The sequence below is a fragment of the Charadrius vociferus genome, unplaced genomic scaffold, assembly GCF_000708025.1.
Source record: "Charadrius vociferus isolate BGI_N301 unplaced genomic scaffold, ASM70802v2 scaffold146, whole genome shotgun sequence".
NCBI lineage: Eukaryota > Metazoa > Chordata > Aves > Charadriiformes > Charadriidae > Charadrius > Charadrius vociferus.
This window is the reverse complement of record NW_009649050.1, coordinates 492,979-515,230: the sequence shown is the minus strand read 5'-3', so window position 1 is coordinate 515,230 and position 22,252 is coordinate 492,979. Positions and strand designations below refer to the sequence as shown.

General features: G+C 37.9%; 1 protein-coding gene across 1 annotated transcript in view; it reads right to left on the bottom strand.

The window, feature by feature from the left end:
• Nucleotides 1-17,126: 17,126 nt before the first annotated feature.
• Nucleotides 17,127-22,252, bottom strand: part of RIT2 (Ras-like without CAAX 2) — a gene marked incomplete at its 3' end in the record, with an annotated part of 93,051 nt that continues 87,925 nt past the window's right edge. Inside the window, exon 4 of the mRNA XM_009887987.1 lies at nt 17,127-17,318. Within this exon, the coding sequence (XP_009886289.1) occupies nt 17,127-17,318 (192 nt within the window). The remainder of the gene's footprint in view (nt 17,319-22,252) is intronic.

The following is a 22,252-nucleotide window of genomic DNA, read 5'->3' as shown; positions in this document are numbered from 1 at the left end:
GCTACAGAAAACAAACACTTTTTATGTTTCCCTATATTAGCCCTTAGATTCCAATTTGTTCCTCACTATCTTAGACAAATGGTGTCACATAGATACTTTGCCTTTTATTTGACTGGTCTTAATTATTTATTTTCTGTCATTCAGGTTTATGACTATGCAATAAAAGACAGGTTTAATGGGCCAGTAGTCCAGGATGGGAAATCATCCAGCTAGCGAAGCATTAAGGACATCAAATTAGTAGCACTGTTTTTTGCCCAGCTTGACATCTGTTTGCAAACACTCATAGCCAAAATTGTTTTGAAAGGCAATGTCAGCCTTAGGCTTTGGAGCTTTCCTCCTCAGATGCATCAGTGAATCTCTCCACCCCTTACTACTTGTTATTTTCTGCTGTGAAATGACACAAAGAATATAATCATGCACAAGGGAGACGACATTATCTGGTGTTTGATCTGATGACTAGAAGTCAGGATTGCTGGGCTCTATCTCTGACACCATTCCTGATTCTCTTGTGACTCCTGTCTTATGTGCATATTTAATATGTACTTTAAATTAGAGAACACAATCACACATGTAAGGAAAGTTTCTGGAAACCTTTGGTTTGAATTGATGAACTAATGTTCTCATCATGTGACAATTCTTTGATTTTCCTTTCCAGAAACTATTCTAGTAAATGTGGCTACTGTTAAGAATCTCTCTGCACTTAAAAAGAAAATAAAATATTAGAAGATGCATCAGCTTTTGAAAAGAAAGGACTCTTGGGACCATTGTTCTGAACTCCTTTATAGTGCAGACTGAACATCTTTATCCAGTGATTTCTGCTTCAAGCTAATATTTTCTTGGAAAATAGAGTACCTTAAAAAAAAAGAAACAATGAAGAAAAAATAGAGTCCCAGTGGAAACCAGTACCAATCTGATTAGCAGTAATTATTGTGCAATATCATTGATTATATAATAGTCATATGATCACAATATAAGTATTGTGATTACTCTATATTACCCCTATGTTAATTTAGCTGTACAAATTAATGTATAGTAAAAGAGTGCATTCAAATATAAATATTTATGTACATGAACATTTTCATGAGACCTCTGTGTGTTTGCCCTATCAAAATTAGTTGTTATGGTTCATTTTTTATACACACATTACAACAGAAGAGTTCTGTCTTGTCCCACACACTGCCATCAACAGCAGCAACTCGCTTGGGGACAGAACATGAAAACAGACTAAGCATAGAGAATAATTCTTCTGCTATATCCTTGCAACTTCTTGGAATCTAAGCTAGAAATGTCAAGTTTTTCTCTAATATTCCTCGGATGGCTGGGTTTTAGTCCATCAAAAAGACTTTTATAATTCCTGCAGTGATGAGTTCCATAGTTTAGTTATGCATTATACAGAAAAGCATTTTCATTTGTTTACCATAAACTTGATTAATCATATTAATTTAATCGTTCCCAAATCTTGTTTTGTGAGGAACTATGAATATTCTTTATTTATTCATGTTTTCCAGGATATTTTCTCCCCATGTCAAAATTGTGCCAGTTTCCTGACTGAAACATCAAAATGTATTTGATGTAGCCACATATGGAAGCTGTTTAGTACCCCTGAGTATCTTTGCCTACCTACTTTTATCTTTTCAAATTCTGTACATCACTTTTGGGAAGAATGGAGAAGAGAACACTACTACTTCTCCCTGTGTTTAGGAAATGCTTAATGACAGTAGCATTTGCTTTCTTCTTTATTCACTTCCTAATATTCCAGGGGTTTTTTTGCTCCTACAGAGCATTGAGCTGACAGAAATCAGTCAACAGTAATTCCAAGGTGACATTTTTTTCAGTGGTGAGAGCTTGTTTACAGACCTTTGCCATGTATTTATAGTCATGGCTGTCTCTTTACTACTTTCCAATCTTCAGCACTGAATTTCATCTTACCATATAGGCTTTAAATGTATTAAGAATTAATCTTAAACCTCATCATGGTCAACTGTAATTTTTACTACCCAAAACAGTCAAATAACACTGAAAACATTTCATCTTATTTTCACTTACTACTGGATATAATTAAAACAGAAATATCTATATTTACACGGAGTTACAATGATAATCTTCCTCTCCTTTTGATACTTATTAACAAGTGACCTATCTTCCTTTAATTTTATTTTTCTTATTCACATAAACCTCTTTGGAAATTTAACAAAAATATAACAACTGGAACCCTGTTCCCTGTGTGTTTGTTGACTTAATCAAAGAACTCCAAAAGACTTGTTAAGCATGAGTAACCTCTTTGAAAACCGTGATGACTTTTGCCTGTAAAAATATATTTATTCATGTGCTTGTCATTTCTGTTCTTTCTTATAGTAGCTATCAATTTGCTCAGCAAAACTCAAATTTACTGGTCTGTAGCTCCCTGGACTGAATTTGCCATCTTCCATTTCCCTGGTGCTGATTCCATTTTAAGCACAGTTAATAGTTCAGCAATTTTATACTTGAATTCTTTTAGAACTCTTGGGTGAATACCGTCTGTTCCCGATGATTTGTTACCATTCATATTATCAGTTAATTCTAAAACCTCTCATTTCTAGCATTTTTATAAACTGCCCAGGTACTGAATTTAGACAGTCTACTAGAAAGACCCTCAAACCTGAAGTTCTAATTCTAAATTTTGGGAAGTTTACATTCAGACTGCAGATCTTCTATAGCCATCATTCTTATTCTGATGTAAATAATGAACTAAACTTAATGTGATAATCCCATTTTTTCAGTTTCAGGTACCCACATTACTGTCATTTAAAGTCACCTCAGCATTCTCTGTCTTTCCTGTGATTGTTCAGAATACAAATATCACAAAATCTTTTCATTTAGCTGCATTATTCGTCAAGTTACATCCACCGATATGGAAACAGGTAAAGGCAGAACATTACTGATTTTGTTCAGACCTTAGAGAGAATTTCAATGAGAATCACAAACAGGGGGGGAAAGATATGGTATAGGCACTGTTGATACTCTCATTAATATAGAGAAATGGAGATGTCCTAAATTATATTTTTATTTTCAATCACTATGTAGACAAATAAAAATATACATTGAAGAAGTAGAAGGCTTAGTACATTTTAATGTATAATGGCAATATGGAATTTCTGAGTAACAGCTCATTAAGTAATTTCAGGTAGCGTGTTTTTTTGTGTTTTTTTGGTTACCGTGTTGTGTTAATTTTCTCTCTAAATACCACTTTTCTTTTTACACAATAATTTTCTGCTAGAGATTTCAATACTATGAAGCTTTCTATTGCTTTTTTCTGGTTTTACTTTTTGAAGGAAAATAGCCGTTCCAATCCTATTTTGCTTTAATGAAACACAATTCCAAAGAAAGCAGACTTTCTAGTCACAAGGTTAAGGAACTTACTAATTACAAAAATAAAGAAGATTTCTATACTACTGTGCAAGTTTGGCATAACAGTAAGCCTTTAACAAGGAGAATTAAAAAAATCCTATCAGAACTACTCTATAGTTTTATATGATTTTTTTTTTCTTTTTTAATTAATCCCTTATGGCCTTTTCACCTGTGCTCCATAAAAAGCAATTTCTCTTTTACGGACATTCCATATTGAAAATGTCAGGCAATTGGGAAAATATAAAATTATTTTTATCTGCTATAGTTCCAAAATGAGTAAAAGCAGTATTTTGTGTGTGTGTGTTAAATTTAAATTACATAAATGGTGCTAGGCTGAGAGTCCTGGAGAATGAGGTGTTCCTACTGTCCACAGAACAGTGGTACAAAGAGTAAGAGTTTCTCCAGCATGTTCTGAATAACATACTTACACCTCAGATAGACAGAGCATTGGCATGGACAAAAATTCTGTTGTTACCTTTAAATTTTTCACCCCTGTTACTAAGAATGACAGGAAAGATTTTCAAATGAGAGTCTAAAAGCGCTTCTACCATTGTCCCATCCAGCCATGGCTTCATATTCCACATTCCACCAAGTTTGAAGAACAAATTACAACTGTCTTCCCTGGGTTTTTGATAAATTATATGGACACTTTTCATCTAGGAATTGTTCTTACACAAAGTCTCTGGTACTCATTACCTCACAATAAAATGCAAAAGACTGAAGCATATGTTTTCAGCAAGGAAAAGCCATAATTCATGAACTAAGACCTATGAATACTCCCCACATTTCCCTTCTTCCTCCTCACAGGCTCAAATGTTTGTCAAATGAGGTACAAAACCCTAGCAAGAACAAAGACATCAGATGTAGCAGTGAAATACCCTTTTTCTCAAAATTCAGAAATGTGGTATCATTAAACACTTTTAAGGTCTTATACAGCAATTATTCAGGGGCTCAAGAAGACTTTTTTGCAGCCACCACGTCTGAAGTACTGCTTGATGCTTCCCAAGGGACTTTCAAGCTTCAGTCTCACTGACAGCACAGCATTGCTGACCCATTTGTGGTCCCTATAATTCTCCCATTCCTCTTTTTCTCTGACAGATCTCAGGGATTCTTGCAGTCACAGATCTTCACAATCAAATCAAACTATTTTCAGGTTGTAACCCTCTCCTGGTTTTGAGAGCGTTATAATCCTGAAAAAGTTAACTGGCATCGCCAGTAATCTTGTAGTCACAAGCAATCACCAGTGAAATCATCTCACTCACTTCACGTAGGAAAGAAAATAGGATTAAAAGGGAATATAACTTTTCCATAAGCAACATTTCTTTGGTGGGGTGCAGTGGGAAATTAGCTACACAGGTCTGTAGCTCAAATCAAGACAGGTGCCACTAGGGCTGTTGAATGCTAAATGCATATTTCACTCAAAAGGAATGCAAAGATTTTTTTTTCTCTACTCCCCCTTCCAGCCTCCTGCTCTTCCACCTTCTCCTCTGACTCCACCAAACACACAACCACCTGCAATCCCTTCCTAACCTGTAACAAATAATCTGTTAAAAAACAAACAAACACCAAAAAAAAACAAACAAAAAACCAAATTCAATTTTTAATTAAATAGAGAAAATCCACGCAATTTTCTTCATGTGATACTGTAAGAAAGAGAGCAAAAAAGATTGGGAGTGCCACATAAAGTCCACATTCCTGCATCAGTTCAGTATTCATCAAGTGAAAATGCCCAGGTAATTCTGAGAATCTGGCCATGCTTCCCAGGCTGATCATCTGCAGCCAGCACAAACCTTGGGTTTTACTTCAGTGGAAAATAGACCAGGACTTTGTGCCAATAGCTTGTGTGTGGTTTGAAGCAATTGCTAAAAAGGTTTGACTCAATGACAGGAAGGTGACCCGGTTTGGTCTGTAGTTTCAGTGGGGTAGTACTAAGCATGCCTGGGGTAATACTACTCAGATTTCAGAGGGGGGAAAATGCCCAACAAAACACATATATCTCATGCATTCCTCAGGTTTAAAAATCCAAGACATTGTGACCTGTAGAAATGAATGGAGTCTCAGAAACCAAGGCAAGTTTTACTTTTTTAATAGTAATGAAAGAAGATTCACAACTAGAAAAAAAAGAATGGAAGAGTTATCCTATGGTTTTGGTAATGACAAACATCACTAAATGTAAAGACTCTGTCTTTTCCACCACCTCAGAAGAGATGTAAACCAAATTCAAAATTTCAGTGGCTAACTACATATGACAGAAATGCCCAAAAGGTGGCCTGTGGTGCTGATAAATATCCTACACTGAGCACATTGTTGTTGTTAGATTACGATGTTAAAGCATGCAGATACACACCAGCACACACAAAACCCCATGCATTTATATCAGTGCTTGTAGCAGACAATTTAAAAATTTGACAAGACATATTATTTTTCTCCTTATTAACCTTTTTGGATTGCAGTAGGTGGTAAAAATGGCAGAGATGGAAACAGAGGGAAAGAACATGCCCTGAGCAACAAAGGAAATAAATGTAGCAATGACAGAAGGGATACTCATCCTTTTTTCTTTTTTGAAAGAGAAGGTGGATGAGATATTAAACTGTATCAACTCCAAAACTGATGAATTTCAAATAAACAACATACTGACTCCCAAACTGGGTCTGGGGTTCTGATCGGTAAAGCTGTGTGATTAATATCATTAATGACTAACACTGAAACATGAATTGTGACATTTTATAGACATCTAACATCTTGAGTTTCAACTGTAGTAATGTGCTTTAATGACATTTTATCATAGGTAATTTCTTGGGCCTTCTTGGATTATATGCTGTATCAAACAAGTTACTCAGAGATTTAGAAGCTGCCATTAAACGTATTTTATACTGTAAAATTTGGACACTATAGACAAGAGATCGAAATTTTCCAGAATGGCTATGACACAGAGATATTTTACCTTTCTTTTTTTTTTTTTCAGATTGATTTGTTTGGATAAGGGTTTTTTTGGCTTTTTTTTTTTTTTTTTTTTTTTTTTTTCTTATCGTGACTGTACAGCACAAACGTCACAGTGCTGGAAGCTAATATGGCTAATATGCTGCTATGCTTAGCCAAGTTGTTAGATCTGGATAAAAACAAATCTCTCTAACTTCCTAATTCATCTTGGAAAAAAAGTGAGTCGTTAAGAATACAAGCAAATCTAAGGTGATTAAACTGATTAATCTTTTTTTTTTTTTTTTTTTTTTAAATGTTAGGTCATGCTCTTATTACTTGTGACACCATGATGAGCTGTAATTAAATTCTGGTAAAATTTATTCTTTCAAGTAACTTGAGATACTACTGCAAAAACACACAGGAAACTATCCTTGCTGCCAGGAATGCACACTTTTATGTAAACAATGCATTCAGTAGATGTTGCCTCCTGTATTAATCTGCTGTTTTGCCAAGGGACTTTCATTTTTACAAAGTTGCTCATTACTGTCTCAGTTTCAGGACAGCATCTTTGCTCAAGCACAGATTAACATGAAGAGCATGCATTAGTTCCACTCTAATTAAGCATATGCTTAAATAGTTTCCTGAACTGGAACTGTACTAAATAATATATGAAAGTTAGGCTGAAACCTTGACTTGGTTGATGTAAAAGTAGCAGCATGTATATAAAAAGATACCTTCCCATTGTGTGCAATTCTCTTTCACGTATATGGGCCCCTACGGAGAAAATGAGAGAAAAAATCTTGAGGGGTGGGAGGTCATATTTCTTCAGGCATGGATGGTGGACAGGCAAAACTGTGCCCCAGTTAATACTGCCTAAGGTGGTACGTTCATGCTTCCCCCTTTTCTGCATTAAGAACAGGTTGATGCCTCAGTTGTGCACCGTGTGCAAGAGGAAGATTCACAGACAGGACAATGAAGATTCCAGCAAAGAAACTGAAAATTAATAAAACGGAATTTTGCAACCAGACTTTTGGAGTACTGCCCCTGGAGCAGGACAGGAACCAGAGTAATCATCACACATAGCTCTCTCCTTACGCCTTCCTCTGCTGGTGAAACATGAACTAAGGAAGTCCTTCAGGGATAATTAGCTCCCTCACATTTTTTTGTTGCCAGCACAGGAATCTGTACAGGCTCCTAACTAAGCACCAGCCACCTAACAAGTGATACCACTGTGGATTTCCCTGCAAGTTTTACCTCTTTGTGTGGTCACTGTGTAACCAATGAGTTTCCCTCTTAGAGGCTCTGAGGTATGCAACAGCATCCTGAACTTACTCACAAACAAGCCCTGCATAAGGCTGGTTTGCAGTAGGCTTGTATGGGTAGTTTTCCAACAGCACTTGCTTGCTTCCGTTAAGAAGAAAGGTCCTGCTGGTATGGCTGTAAATGAAAAGTGCATTAAAGTCTTCACAACAGCTAATGTCCTAATTTACAGACAAGATCTCATAGTCCAAGTTCACCTTGTGGAGCAATCTCAACCAAGAAGACAAGAGGTGAGAGGGTATCTCTGTACCTCCACACCTCTCCTCCAAGGCATTGTACCACATGGCCATATCAAGTCAGGATTTGGTACATGGGGAGGACAAAATCTCTGAGGTGAAGGGTGAGGGTAAAGCAGGTAGAGATAACAAGTACTGGGAGCCTTTTAAAAGAATATAAAGTGTGCTGCTGTTTAATATCCCCAGCTATGATGTGACCTTGCAGCACCATCCCTAGTGCATATCCCTTACTATATATCCTGTGTTGTCCTGCTTTGGCTACAAGCAATTATTTGCCTCTATTTTTATCTCTACATATCCAGGTTTTCTGCTGTAAAAGTTCTTTATCTGCAGTTCAGCTATTGTTTCTCTGTTGTTTGTTCTTTTATAGAACAGCTTGTTATCTGCATCTTAGTCCCCTTCAAATGTCTTCTACTCTGTGTTGAAGGGATTACAGGGCTTACTGGATGGTTCACTAGAGGTTAACACAATTATGAATCGAGAAATGAGCCAACAGTTTCATTACAATTGTCTGTGTGTCTGATTGCATTTACTGCAGCCTGGGTAATATGAAGCTGTGGTTTGGCTTTGTTTTTTTGTTCTGTTTTGTTTTGTTTGGTTTGGTTTTTGGTTTTTTTTTGTGGAAATACAAAAGCACTGTAATGCCAAAGAGGTAAACTATGTATAAATGAACATTTGCTAGACACAGTTAAGTTAATAATAATGGAATTTCATTCCAAGAGACTACAACTGCCAAATTAACTTCTGAGATTACACTGGCACAGAAAAGGGGGGGGAACACTGAAAGATTTTATTTAAACGATATAAGGAGAACTTCTTAGGACAGTGAATAGTGTGAAAGAAATGTTGGAAAACCAAAATCAATTAAAAATAAATAGAAATTAGAGGTGTAGAGGAACATGACAGAATCCAGATACATATTTTGGCAATGTAAGAAAGTGATTATCAAAGATTTGACAGTTTTCTAAGATAAGGGAACACTGAAAGATTTTATTTAAACGATATAAGGAGAACTTCTTAGGACAGTGAATAGTGTGAAAGAAATGTTGGAAAACCAAAATCAATTAAAAATAAATAGAAATTAGAGGTGTAGAGGAACATGACAGAATCCAGATACATATTTTGGCAATGTAAGAAAGTGATTATCAAAGATTTGACAGTTTTCTAAGATAATAAAACATCATGACAACTTCAGTGGTTTGAGTTCCAAATATTCAAACAATTGTCATAGCTCCATCAAAACAGAAAGAATGGCTTACATTATTCAGAACTTGAAGAGCAAAGGAAGAATATGATGTGATGTCATGTGGGAAAGGCAATATGTAGGCAAGCGAATGTAAGTGACGAAGGCAGCTCCTCACAAATGTAACTCATTTTCAGCAAGCATTCATGCTAGCAAATGGAACTGCACGGATGTCCATGGAAAATGAGCAACCAAGATGACATCAAGATGTATTAATGAATTAATCTAAAAATTTGTTTTTACATTCAAATAAATACTGTTGAAGAATTTGCTCTTTTGTACCATATTCTCCTCTGGCTTTTTTCCAGTAATGATGCCACTGTGCTTTTTGTAGCCATTATTTAGGGTAAACCTGCATAAATATGTCTCAGATATTGTAAGATCACAGCTCACACTGATCTTTAGAAGGAAAGACCACCTAAGAATGACTATTTATTAGATTTTATTCATTTAAAAAGCAAAGGTAGGCTGAACATGCTTCAAAAGTCTAGCCTGTAGCTAGCAGCAACAATAACAACAGAGTGAATCCGTAAGCTTGCATTCTCAACTGAAAGAAAGTCACAAACAATTTTGTTGGTCTTCATTTCACCTAAGTATTGCTCTATAAGGTCTAGGAAGCTACGTGTCTGTGCTTCCCTCTACAGTCAACAGACAGACAGACATCTTCATGGGCACATTCATCTCATTTTATGTTACTCTTGTATGATATGTGATAAAACCTGGTTTGCTTCATGGATTTCATAAAGCATCTGGCCAATTCATTTAGTCTAATGTTAACTCAAATATATACTATTCTTTGTCAGTAAACAGCAGAAAACTCATTTCCCTTGACTTGCATTTAGAAAGTTGAGAAGAAACCTTTCAGTCTGTGTAGGGCACTGGCCTGATAAATGGGAAACGAGTCTTCAGTAGACAGACTCTTCCACCCAAATGTCTTTAAGAGAAAGTGGAACTGCTGGTGGTAAAGGCCATTTACAAATTTGAGAGCAGTTTGCACCCCAAAAACAATAGAATTCAGCCTGGTGCTAAGTTAAGAAGTTCAGAATACTTCAGCTTCATGACTAGCATGAGCAAGAGACCGTCCTGTAAATAGTGCTTCATAGTCATACATTGCAAAATGAAAATAAAATAAACTATAATGTCATATTATGTAAGTATTTTCAGTGTCTCATCCAGGCACCAGAAGGTATAGAATGACAATGTTTGAAATATACTGAGCATATTCATACAAAAGAAACCAAACCAAAACAAGTTAAAAAAAAAAGACCATTAGGTGTCTCAGACTCAGCAGCTATTTCAAGGTTTAGAAGCCAGCATAAAAATAGAGCAACTGTCAAAATAAGAAGTTTAAATGTTGATGCTCATAGTATCTGATAACCAGTCAGCGTATCTTGAAAAAATTCCAAAGTGAAACCTCATCAAAACGACACTGTTCTGTGAGCAGCTGGTTCAGATCAGGAGAGTGCACTGAGATACTGTAAACTTGGTTTGAGAATTATCTTATGGTATAATAAAACTTGAGAAAGAAAATATAATGAAAACTCTGTAATTAATTTGCACTCCAAGGACGATATTTTTCCATGTTAAAGACAGTTTTCGTATTGATTTCATATTTCCTACTGAAGGAGGGAGTCTGTAGGGGGAGAGAGAAAGAAGGATATGCTCTCAAAAGCATTGGTCCTGCTCAGATTTGTGCTTGAAGCCAATAAGACAACTCATGTGTGGAAGGGTAAACAACTGCATAATTCTTTTCAAGACCAAGACTGTACTGGCAAAACTAACAACTTTGATGACAGGCTTCCCAGAGAGGCCAAGAGCTGAATGAAGCGTGAGCTGCCCTCATAACCTTGGACTCAATGGAAATCAACATGTTATCCTTGGACTCAACTGAGCCCACCGCTTATTCCTCTGGGGTCAAACAAAAGTGTATAGGAAAAACTGCTCCATGAAGGCTGTGCTATTTCTACATAGGTAGAGTTTCCAGAGGGGCTCTCACATCCACATTAAAAGCTTGAAAAAGCTTCTAGAAAGAATCTGTTCTTTCCAGCTGAGAGCTATAGCACATTGTTCAATGGAGCTTATGTAGTTAGTTACCCTCTGAATCGTTGAATGTAATACATTGCAATGATCAGTAGGCAAAGTCTTATGGATATTTTTTTTTCAAACAACCTTTCAGCAATGCCACATCTTTATTATAAAATATTTTAATTAAAAGCTGAAATGTAGCATTACAAGAGAGCTGGCTGCTATTTAAGCGTCACTTCCTCCAAGCTCAGGATCAGTGCATCCCAAAGAGAAAGAAATCAGGCAAGGGGAGAAGGAGACCTGCATGGCTGAGCAGGGACCTTCTGAAAAGGCTCAGGTGGAAGAAGGGAGTTTACAATAGGTGGAAGAAGGGGCTGACTGCTTGGGAGGAATACAAGAATGCTGTCAGGGTATGCAGGGAGGAAACAAGGAAAGCCAAGGCAGCCTTGGAATTGAACCTGGCGAGGGATGTCAAGGCCAACATAAGTATACAGGAGACAAAAGGAAAACTAGGGAAAATGTGGGCCCGTTGTTGAATGAGACAGGTGCTGTGGTGACAGATGATGCAGAGAAGGAGGAGTTGCTAAATGCCTTCTTTGCTTCTGTCTTCACTGTTCGGGCCAGTCCTCGGGAGACCCAGACTTTGCGCGTAACAGAGAAAGTGTGGAGGAAGCAAGACTTTCCCTTGGTTGATGAGGAGCACGTTAGAGATCAGTTAGATAAACTGGATATACACAAATCCATGGGGCCTGATGGGATGCACCCTCGGGTGCTGAGGGAGCTGGGGGAAGTCATTGCTGGGCCTCTCTCCATTATCTTTGAAAGGTCCTGGAGGACAGGTGAGGTGCCTGAGGACTGGAGGATAGCCAATGTCACTCCAGTCTTCAAAAAGGGCAGGAAGGATGACCCGGGAAACTACAGGCCGGTCAGCCTCACCTCCATCCCTGGGAAGATGATGGAGCAGCTTGTTCTGGGAGTCATCTCAAAGCACCTGGATGAAAAGAAGATTATCAGAAGTAGTCAACATGGATTCACCAAGGGGAAGTCATGTCTGACTAATCTGATAGCCTTCTATGACAAAGTAACTAGATGGGTGGATGAGGGGAGGGCAGTGGATGTTGTCTACCTTGACTTTGGCAAGGCTTTCGACACTGTCTCCCACATCATCCTCACAGGAAAGCTTAGGAAGTGTGGCTTAGATGAATGGACAGTGAGGTGGATTGAGAACTGGCTTACAGATAGAGCTCAGAGGGTTGTGGTTAGTGGCGCAGAGTCTAGTTGGAGGTTAGTAACAAGTGGTGTCCCTCAGGGGTCAGTACTGGGCCCAGTTTTGTTCAACATATTCATCAATGATCTGGATGAAGGGATAGAGTGTACCATCAGCAAGTTTGCTGATGACACAAAACTGGGAGGAGTGGCTGACACGCCAGAAGGCTGTGCTGCCTTACAGCGTGACCTCGCCAGGCTGGAGAGTTGGGCAGAAAGAAACCTTATGAAGTTCAACAAGGGTAAGTGTAGGGTACTGCACCTGGGGAGGAATAACCCCATGCACCAGTACAGGTTGGGGGCTGACCTCCTGGAGAGCAGCTCTGTGGAGAGGGACCTGGGAGTCCTGGTGGACTCATCCTCCCCCTCTACTCTGCCCTGGTGAGGCCACATCTGGAGTACTGCATCCAGTTCTGGGCTCCCCAGTTCAAGAAAGACAGGGATCTGCTGGACAGGGTCCAGCCAAGGGCTACAAAGATGATTAGGGGACTGGAACATCTCTCTTATGAGGAAAGGCTGAAGGACTTGGGTCTCTTTAGTCTAGAGAAAAGAAGATTGAGGGGGGATCTTATTAACGCTTACAAATACTTAAAGGGAGGGTGCCAGGGGGATGGGAACAGTCTTTTTTCAGTGGTGCCCAGTGATAGGACGAGGGGTAATGGGCACAAGCTTGAACATAGGAAGTTCCATCTTAACATGAGAAGGAACGTCTTTACTTTGAGGGTAGTGGAGCACTGGAACAGGCTGCCCAGAGAGGTGGTGGAGTCTCCCACTCTGGAGACATTCAAAACCCACCTGGACGCCGTCCTGTGCAACCTGTTGTAGGTGCCCCTTCTCTGGCAGGGGGGTTGGAATAGATGACCTCCAGAGGTCCCTTCCAACCCTGACCATTCTGTGATTCTGCGATTAGCATAGCATGAGCTAAAATAGGATCAGTTGTTTATTGTATTTTTTAAAGAATAATATGTTTTAATTAGAAATTTATCTATTATACAGATTTTAAAATTCAGTAAGAACAAGGTGTTTATCTGGGGTACAGTGACAAAGCCTACCTGAAGTAAAAATGCCTATTGTAGTCCATATCAGCTGGTCCTAAATGTTTCTAAAATGATAGCCTATCTATTAATCTAATGACTTTGATGTTAGAAAACACTGGCATTAAAATGATACCTAATCAACCACTTAGTGGTCTATTTTTTTACATCAAACAGCCATGGGATAAAATACACGTAAAACTTAAATATTTCTTAAAGTAAAGGCTAAAAATCAAGGAATGGGCACAGATGAATGCCTTAACCCTCTTTCCCAGTGAATCTCTGCACACAAAACAGAACAAGGTCAGAAAGGTCAGGATGCAGCTGCAGTAAAAATGAATGGAAGGGAATGGAGGATGGAGGGTGCCTTGCCACCAAATTGGATATGCACACCAAGATAATGAGTTATCTTTTTTCCCCACAGTTTTTATACAGTTGTTCCCCTACACTGTTTCAGAAAAAATGAAAAGCGTTTATTCCCTAGGCTGATGAATGTAATTAAAACTTGTTTTAAGCAGTACTGACAAACCCATTTCTTGAGATGTTAAAAATGACAGGCACATTTAAACACAACAATAATTTCATGAAGCCATCAGAAAATAAAATTAATAAGCTTGCTGGTTTTGTTTTTTAGTAGTGTTTTTCAGTAGTGTTTCTCCAAACACAAAATTTTAATTGCAGATGAGTTTTATTCTTGTAGTCCTGTTGATAGATTTGAGACGAGCGACATACATTATTAATTGTATTGTGTAGGGGATCACATTTCAAATAAGAGCTTTGTCTGACTGAGCTACTACAGCCTGTCTGATTGTTGCGGAATTGTCATGAAATGGAAATGATGCCTGGGAATGTTGAACTTGATATTATGTTTCCAAATACCATGAATAACATTACAGTAGCTTTAATGAATTTCATAGGAGAAAAATGTCATTAAACAAAGCGACAATATTAACCTTGGTGCCTTGTCCAAATTCCAGTCTGGCTAGTTGCATTCTGACACCTATTATTTCTCAGTTGTTTGAAGTTGGTATGTCTGTGTACCTCGCTGTTTGTTCATTGATACGTTAATGCCACACATCGCCAACTCATTGCTGTCTGTCACCCCAGAGTTAGCTGATTACCACTCTTGACCATCCAAGTGCTTTTAACGAAGCCGTAACTACAGTACATGACCTTGAAAATATTCCTTTCAATCTACCTTCCCACAGTTCATCAAGTTACTTAGATACTGTTTAACCTAACAAGTAGGCATAGATATTTATTTCAGTGCTTTTTAAACATACAGTACAATCGCACATCCCAGTTCTAATGAACTGCCAAAGTCCGTTAACATGCGCTTAAAGTTGGACACAGAGATAACCTCCCACAAAATAGTGCTTTAGAGACGCACTCTGAGAAGGACCTCCTAATCACCCCCACTTAACTATGCTTTCCTTTGAATTGTGGAGTGGTCTCTGAGAACATGACCTGAACTATGGATGAAATTTAAGTGAAGATAGGCTACAGGATCACAACTCGTCCACCTCAGCACCAGCTAATCATGGAGACAATAGCCTTGGAGTAGAGATAATCCAAAGTTAAAAATAAATTACCAAAATGTGGACTTCCTAATAAACTGGTTTACTCTACAGCTCTACTCCTGTTGGTTCAAACTACTTCCTTACGTAGACATAGTCATTTTCAAGCGCTTTATTCAAAGGAGATGATCTGCATTGTATTATCTTACTGTTCTTTAATGTAAGCGTGTCCCATGGGTCCAAGTCTGGATTTGAGAAAACCCTTCTGACATTGCCATACTTGTTGACAGTTGTAGAGGGCTTATGGAGGAAAAGATTCCGAAGACCTAAATCCTGACTCATTGAAAGATTAAAAAAAAAAAAAAAAAAAAAAAAGAACTGTGATTTGGAATTGCCAAATTCCACATTCAGGCAGGTTCTTCAGTGACAACCTTGTATAACAGTTTTTTGTGTGTCTGTTAAATCTCAAAGATGTAATTTCTAATATCGTTCCCAAGAGCCTCCTCAAATCTTTAATCTCTTTAATCTCCTCACTCCTTTAATCTTGAGTGCCATTTGTAATAACCAATTCAGACTTTCATGCGCACTAATTTTCCTGTTTGGGAGACCAGACAAGATCATCGAGGATCATATAAAATATTTAAATTAGGCATATATTTTTATATGCATTGATGGTGATTAAAATATACAAGCCCAAAAAAACATAAGATCAGAAAGAAGTAGTGCCAAATACCACTGGAAGAGAGTCCTCATATCACGTAGTGAATAGACTTTTCTTGAAAACCTCATATATAGGTAACTGTAGGTAATCAATCATACCCCATTTCTGTTGGGATCAGGTGCAATGTCCTGTTCTCTCAGCAGAACAACTGAATCCACATCCCTCCCCATCTGCTATATAAGGACCCCAGAAGCTGCACAGATTGTACTGCATGTTGCACATGGCACTGTTGTTTGAAGCCTCAAGCTGTGTGTTAAACTGTAGCTGGATTGTCACCATTAAGGGTTTGTCACAGTCTGACTTAGGGAGGAAGTAATGATCCGAAAACAGATGTGAAGTTTTAAATGTACATCATCAGATCTTCCGGATTAATTTCAGGCTTAACACTGCCTTGGATTTTCTTCAGGTAGAAGAAAGAAGACAAAGACATGGGGAGAAGAGTGACAGGATAAGTGGAAAAGAGTAGACAGGATCATGTGAGCACAGATGCTAATGACCTGAAAAACACCATTTTATTTAACTGTTACATATGTCTGCACAGAACTCATTCATTTGAAAGCAGTCGTAATGTGTATAAAGAGCCTTTTAAGATTTCATAAAGGGAAATCTTTTTTTTCCCCTCTTTTTGAAGTTTCTGTTTCAGATTAAGGATATTTCTGATTCAGTATCAGGTCACAACCAAGTCATTTCAAAGATGCTCTCTCTCTAACTCACTTCCTTGCACACGCACACATATGAATATGAACAGCAATGAAGAAGCAGAGGGGAAGCAAAAGGAAAAGAGTGAGCAAAGATTGCTAAAGACTTTGAGTGAGCCACAGTCAATGTCCTCATAGTGAAAGAAATTTCCTGCTCTATGGGCGGCGGTGGCTCAAATCTTGTATACAAATACAAATGAATTCATGTCTTGCATGTCCCCCTCTCATCTGAACACTCTAGTAGTAACACAGCCACTGGCTTTTCATGTGAAGATAATCATATATGTATTTCTCTATTCTAACTAGATTTTTTTTCAGTCTGAGTTTGAGAAACCTTTAGTTAAATCTAGTACATTTATGAAAAATAAAAAAAAAAAAAAAAATAAATCTGTATTTAATGGTCGGTAACTTCCAAAGAAGACAGGCTTTTTGTCACAAAGATCCTGACTGAATATCTTTTTATATTGAACATATTTCTATGTTGAACTTATATATAACTTCCAACAAAAATAGTAGGATTCCTTTTCAATTAAAAATAAAGAACATTTGGATGTGATTGGCCGAGGGTACTTTAAGATCTATAACATATGAATGAAAAGTACTGCTAAATCCTTAATTTATCACCAGTCATAGTGTCTTGCTCTTTGATTACACCTAATCTTGTGCTAAAAATTCTCAGCAGTACTGTACAACATATGTTACAGAAATCCCTGATGCAGTCAAGAAAAACCAAGACAAAAACAGCAGAGAAGTTGCTTACCTGTCTGAACTGTTCAAGATCTATTTTGTTTCCCACCAGCACCAAGGGGATGTCATAGGTGTGCCGGACACGATAAATGAGTTCCTTAAACTCAGCAGCTTCTTGAAAGGATTGGCGGTCTGTGATGGAATAGCAAATAATGAAGCCTTCCCCACCTCGCATGTATTGGTCCCTCATGGCTGTGAATTCTGCCTGTGGAATACGAAGAACATGCTCAGTAATTTGGAAAACAAAATTGTCTGTCTGTAAATAATGAACTTGCTGAAAACTTCCCCATTCCCTACATAATTTCACATTGCTTCTTTTACTGTTTTAAATACTGTTTGCTGAAACTTGTGCATCCTTCTGGGATCATTATCCTGGATAATACACCACCAGCATTTCTCTTAGGACCTTTTTTTCCCCCACTTTTCCTATCAAGGGAACTCTGTCCTCTAAGAACATGAACTTCTACATGCAGAAAGTACTGTCTCATGTATTTCTAGAATGTTCTACAGCACTTTTGGTACACATAGATAACTTACGATTGAACGAATGCTAACCATTGTAAAAGAAGAGCTATGTTACTGGCTAGGGATAGTAGACAAGTACAAACTCCTTATTATGCACTCAATTCAAAAGCTCAGTAGTTTCAAAAAGACATTCATTGGCTCCCACCAACTTTGAAATAGTGCCTAGTAAAACAGGAATATAATCCGCAAAGAGTTTTGTTCTTTCAAATGCTCTCAGAGAAGCTGGGAGTTTCAGTTCAGTGTGGGATAATACCACTAAATGAAAATGAACGATTTCAAGATTGTGAGATTTGGCCCATTTGGCCAAATCCCATTTGGGATTTGTGAGATTTGGCCCTCCTGAATTTTCCTCTATTTGTGTATGTATTTATTGTCACAGCAACACTTGTAGTTATTGGTGTGGTTTTTCAGAAGTATTTACAAGTGTCACATCATACAAAAATCAAGATTTAGTTTTCCAAAACTAGTCTCAGGCACTGTGGCTTGAAAACATCTTTTAAAGTCAGTTTCTTTTTCAAGTTTGTTTGCTCTTCTTGATCATAGCCCAGAATAACCCAATACCATGCCAACAGTCGGTCGGGATCAGAATGCCCCTGACAGAATCAGTTCTCCAGAGATATTAAGATGCAGGAAGGTCTGATAAAGCAAAGAATCAACATTGGACCATTTCTATGAGTAGCAGGATGAAATATCAAGTCCTGTATTTTTTATTCTGTTAAGAATTTAGTCTAGGATTTTTAAAACAGTTTAGGTTACACATATATCCTCACTTCTTGCTGAAAATTGAAGGGAAATGGATTGCTTACACTCTTTTAAAAGTCTCAGCCTTAAATCTCTCTCAATAGTCACTCATGTTGATTGATAATACTTCCTGTGAATAGACTTTCGTGTTGACCATTATCATTTATTCATGATGTATCTTTTACCCAAGGGCTTTCTTATATATCATTCAAAATGTTTCACCTGCTACAGGAAAAAAATCATAGACTAAGCTCCAAAGTAGCAGACTAATAGGCAATTTAAAGGTAGGATTCTGCTTTGAGACTTAGTCGGAATTTCAAAATCTCTAAACTATCACAGCTGGCATCCCAGGAGAGTTTATTAACTACCAATCTACAGCACAGAGTGGCTCAGGCCATATTCTGTCTCATTGACTTGAAACTGGATGTGTAAGAAGTAGGGCAGCAGTGGGGAGAAACAGAAAAGACATCAAACAAAAAGGATTCTATACTCTGCTAGTTTGGGCGAGACAATTCCTGGAGATCTCTGTTCCCAGGTCTCTTTGCCCACCATCTACATGAGATAGCCACTCGATTAATAAGCAATGCAATACCAAGCTGCAGACCATACACAAGGTCTCCAAGTTGTGGGTAGGGAGTGTTAATGACTAAACACAGAGACATACTCCCTGTCACTCACTTACCCTCAGATCTCAGGCTTTTCTGCCAGAACAAGGGCCTCTCCGCACTCCCTGTGCCCCTGACTTTCTTCTCTTTGCATCAATCACCTAGAACTGTTCTGCACCATGATTAGTTGGGTAGTCTCCTTTGCAGGAGGAGCTGACCAAGGCCAGGATCCCTTCAGGCTGAGCAGAGAACAGAAACCTTGTGTGGAGTTACACTTGTGGAGTAAGGCTCATGAATTTAGCTGTCTGTGTAGCTGCAGGCCACTATCAAAGCCCCCATCACAGGTAATGGTAAACTAGTCAATCCAACTAATGGACTACAGATCGCTTCTGCCGATGAAAAATAGATATCTCCTTAGTTATCAAATTATTTATTTTTTGTTTATCTATTTGTGGTTTTAGAGTGTGCTGAACATTTATACGACTGAATGGAGGCACTAGTTCCCACGCAGGCACCTAAAACTAGATGTTTTAGTAGGGAACCTAAATCCCGGTCCAGATGACATGTCTCCCTGAGTCAGAGATTTCATAAATCAACTACTGTTAACACTGTATGAATATTCTGCACAACCTTTTACAAAGAATGAGCTCTGCTTTGTAAGTTGATCTGCCTCTGGGACGTGCTCAGAGCTTTGTACCCTCATTTATAGACATTTAAGGAAAACAAGGAAGGAATTAGGTCACATATCCCTGTTTAAGTTACTCAAAGCAAGTGACTTTCTGGACCATGAGGACTCCCAAGATCACTGCCCAGGAACAGTTAATGGCTTTCCTTGACTGCCAGCAGATTCTGGGTTCCTAATTTTGTGCACTGAATCATTCCAAAGGGACAGAGTGCTCAGCTTTTAGGTACTGCCATTCTTGAGTCAGAGTCATTTACCTACGTGCTCTAGTTCATGTCTGGGCATAATTATGATTTTAAGGATATGAATGAATTTAATTTATTTCTGCAATTTTTTATTATGACATATTAATGCTGATGATATATTAGACTAAATAGCCAAAATCCTTTAGTGTCATGTTTGCAGTGATCCATTTTAAGAGGCATTAATTATTCTATGTAAACTGGATTGGGGACTTCCACTTGGTTTTCTGTTGTTAACTCAGTTAGTCAATTCCATTCTTATTTTTTGATGTTGACTTTCACTTCTCAGCTTTTTCCCCTTGGCATGATTGCTCATTACAGAGTCAAGGACTCCAAGGTCAAACATAAATGAGCCTTTTTCTTGTGTTTCAAAAGAAGTGGGTTTTTTCCCCCTGTTCACCAAGAACCCTAACATAAGAATATATACTAAAAAAAAAAGAATAAATATAATTCCAGTAAACATACAGTAAGCCTTGCAATAAAGTATGCAGATTATATAGACAAGACACAAGACTAGGATGCAGTTAAATCTCTTTGTTCATTTTTCAGTTCAAGTCCTACTCCAGATTTCCCAGTTTCCATGTATCTCTACAGTAAGCAGAACCAAAATCCAAGTTCATCTGGGTTTTGTGGATGTTCAGAGGTAGATGGAGAGAAACTCAAAGGTTCTACAGTTTTTTTTTCAGTGGTTTTATTTTTGCCTGGTTCTTGTATAAAATAAGCAACAGTGTATCTGTGCAGCTGGCACACTAATAATTTCTTTAATTGTTTCCTGCTGTAAAAGTGGCTTTTTAAAAAAGTATTCAGGAATAGTACTAGATGCCATTTGCTACTCAATAAGGGGGAAATATGAAACATTCCCCAGTCACTAAATGCCAAAGGGAAGAGAGAGAAGGAAATCACACCTCCTCAAAAGGAAATCAATTCTGAGAATTAAAGTGAAGATTTGTCATGCTTATAGCACTTTGCAGCTTGACATCAGTCTCTAATACTCTCTTGTGTATTATGACTAAGACTTAACTGAAAAGTGAAGTAAGAAATCTTCTGGAACAAAATCACCATTCTTCTTGGGAGAGATGTTATATTTGAGAAAAAGCATCAAGTCTAGATAGAAACAAAATAAAACTTTTCTAAAAGTTGAAAGCAGGCAACTTAACTTTTTCCTTTTCTTTTTCCATTATAATTGAATGCAGAAAAAACCTGAAACTAATCCTCATATGATTATATATGTCTGCCTGATGTTGAAGAAAGTTAGCAAGAAAATCTTGCAGTGATTAAGTAAATGTCATTTGCCTTTTATTAGTTATCAGGCATCTCACATGATTTTTCAAAGGTGACAGAATGGCCTCACAGTGACATAGAGCAGCTCCCTCAACATGTTTAGATACATCCCATCCTGTTGCACCAAACTACATGCACCCAGCTTGACTAACTTGTCTCTTGTTGATCCCCCTCTACTAATGGTAGTGTATTTCTTCCTCAAACTTTCCTGTGAGTTGTAAAGACCTGGGAGAGCTAAAAGCGTAAAAGCACAGCTTCCTGGTAAAGAATAGAGAAAGTCCTAAGTGTGTTAGTCTTTTCCATGTTCCTCATCATTCGGCCACTGACTCATTTCAGTAGCAGCCCCTCATTTTTACTTGTCTTCCTTTAGTTGCAAATGTACCTGTAGAAACCTATCTCTTTGCCTTTTATATCTCTCAAAAGTTTCAATTCTAGCAATACTTTGGATTTCATAAGCCAACCCACTCATGCCCAAGAAATACTTCCATACTGATCCTTGGGACACTGTCCCTGTTTCCACATTTCATCCCTCTGTATGTTTGCTTTTTCTATTAACTTCTAGGAGAACAACTTAACAAAGAAACCTCTATTTCCTTTGTGATCTTGATTTATCCTCTTTCATCTCACTTTTCATAATGAGTGAGAGAAAGCCTTTCATAAAGAGCAATATTTGTAATTAGTTTTAAAATTCATATTGTTTTCATAGAAATATAAATAGAACTTACATGCGTTCTTTTTTGTTGGTGGTTTTGTTTTTGTTTTTTTTTTTTTTCATTAGAGACTAAAATCCTTTCCATATGAGATCAGTATCCTAGTGTCTCCAGAAGAGGAAACAAAGGCATTGAGCAGCAAAGTCAGAAGGACTACATTTAGATACCTAGATCCTTATGAAGGATTAGTTTATTGGTTGCTATCAACCATAACAGTCTGGATCTAACATTCAGCTCAGGACAACCCTACCCTGTTGACTAAAAGAATCTAGGAAGGTGTATCACAAAGTTCACAAAAGCCAAGCCTGGTTCTTTCCTGTTTCCTAAGTATTTCCTCCTGGACAATGCTGGGG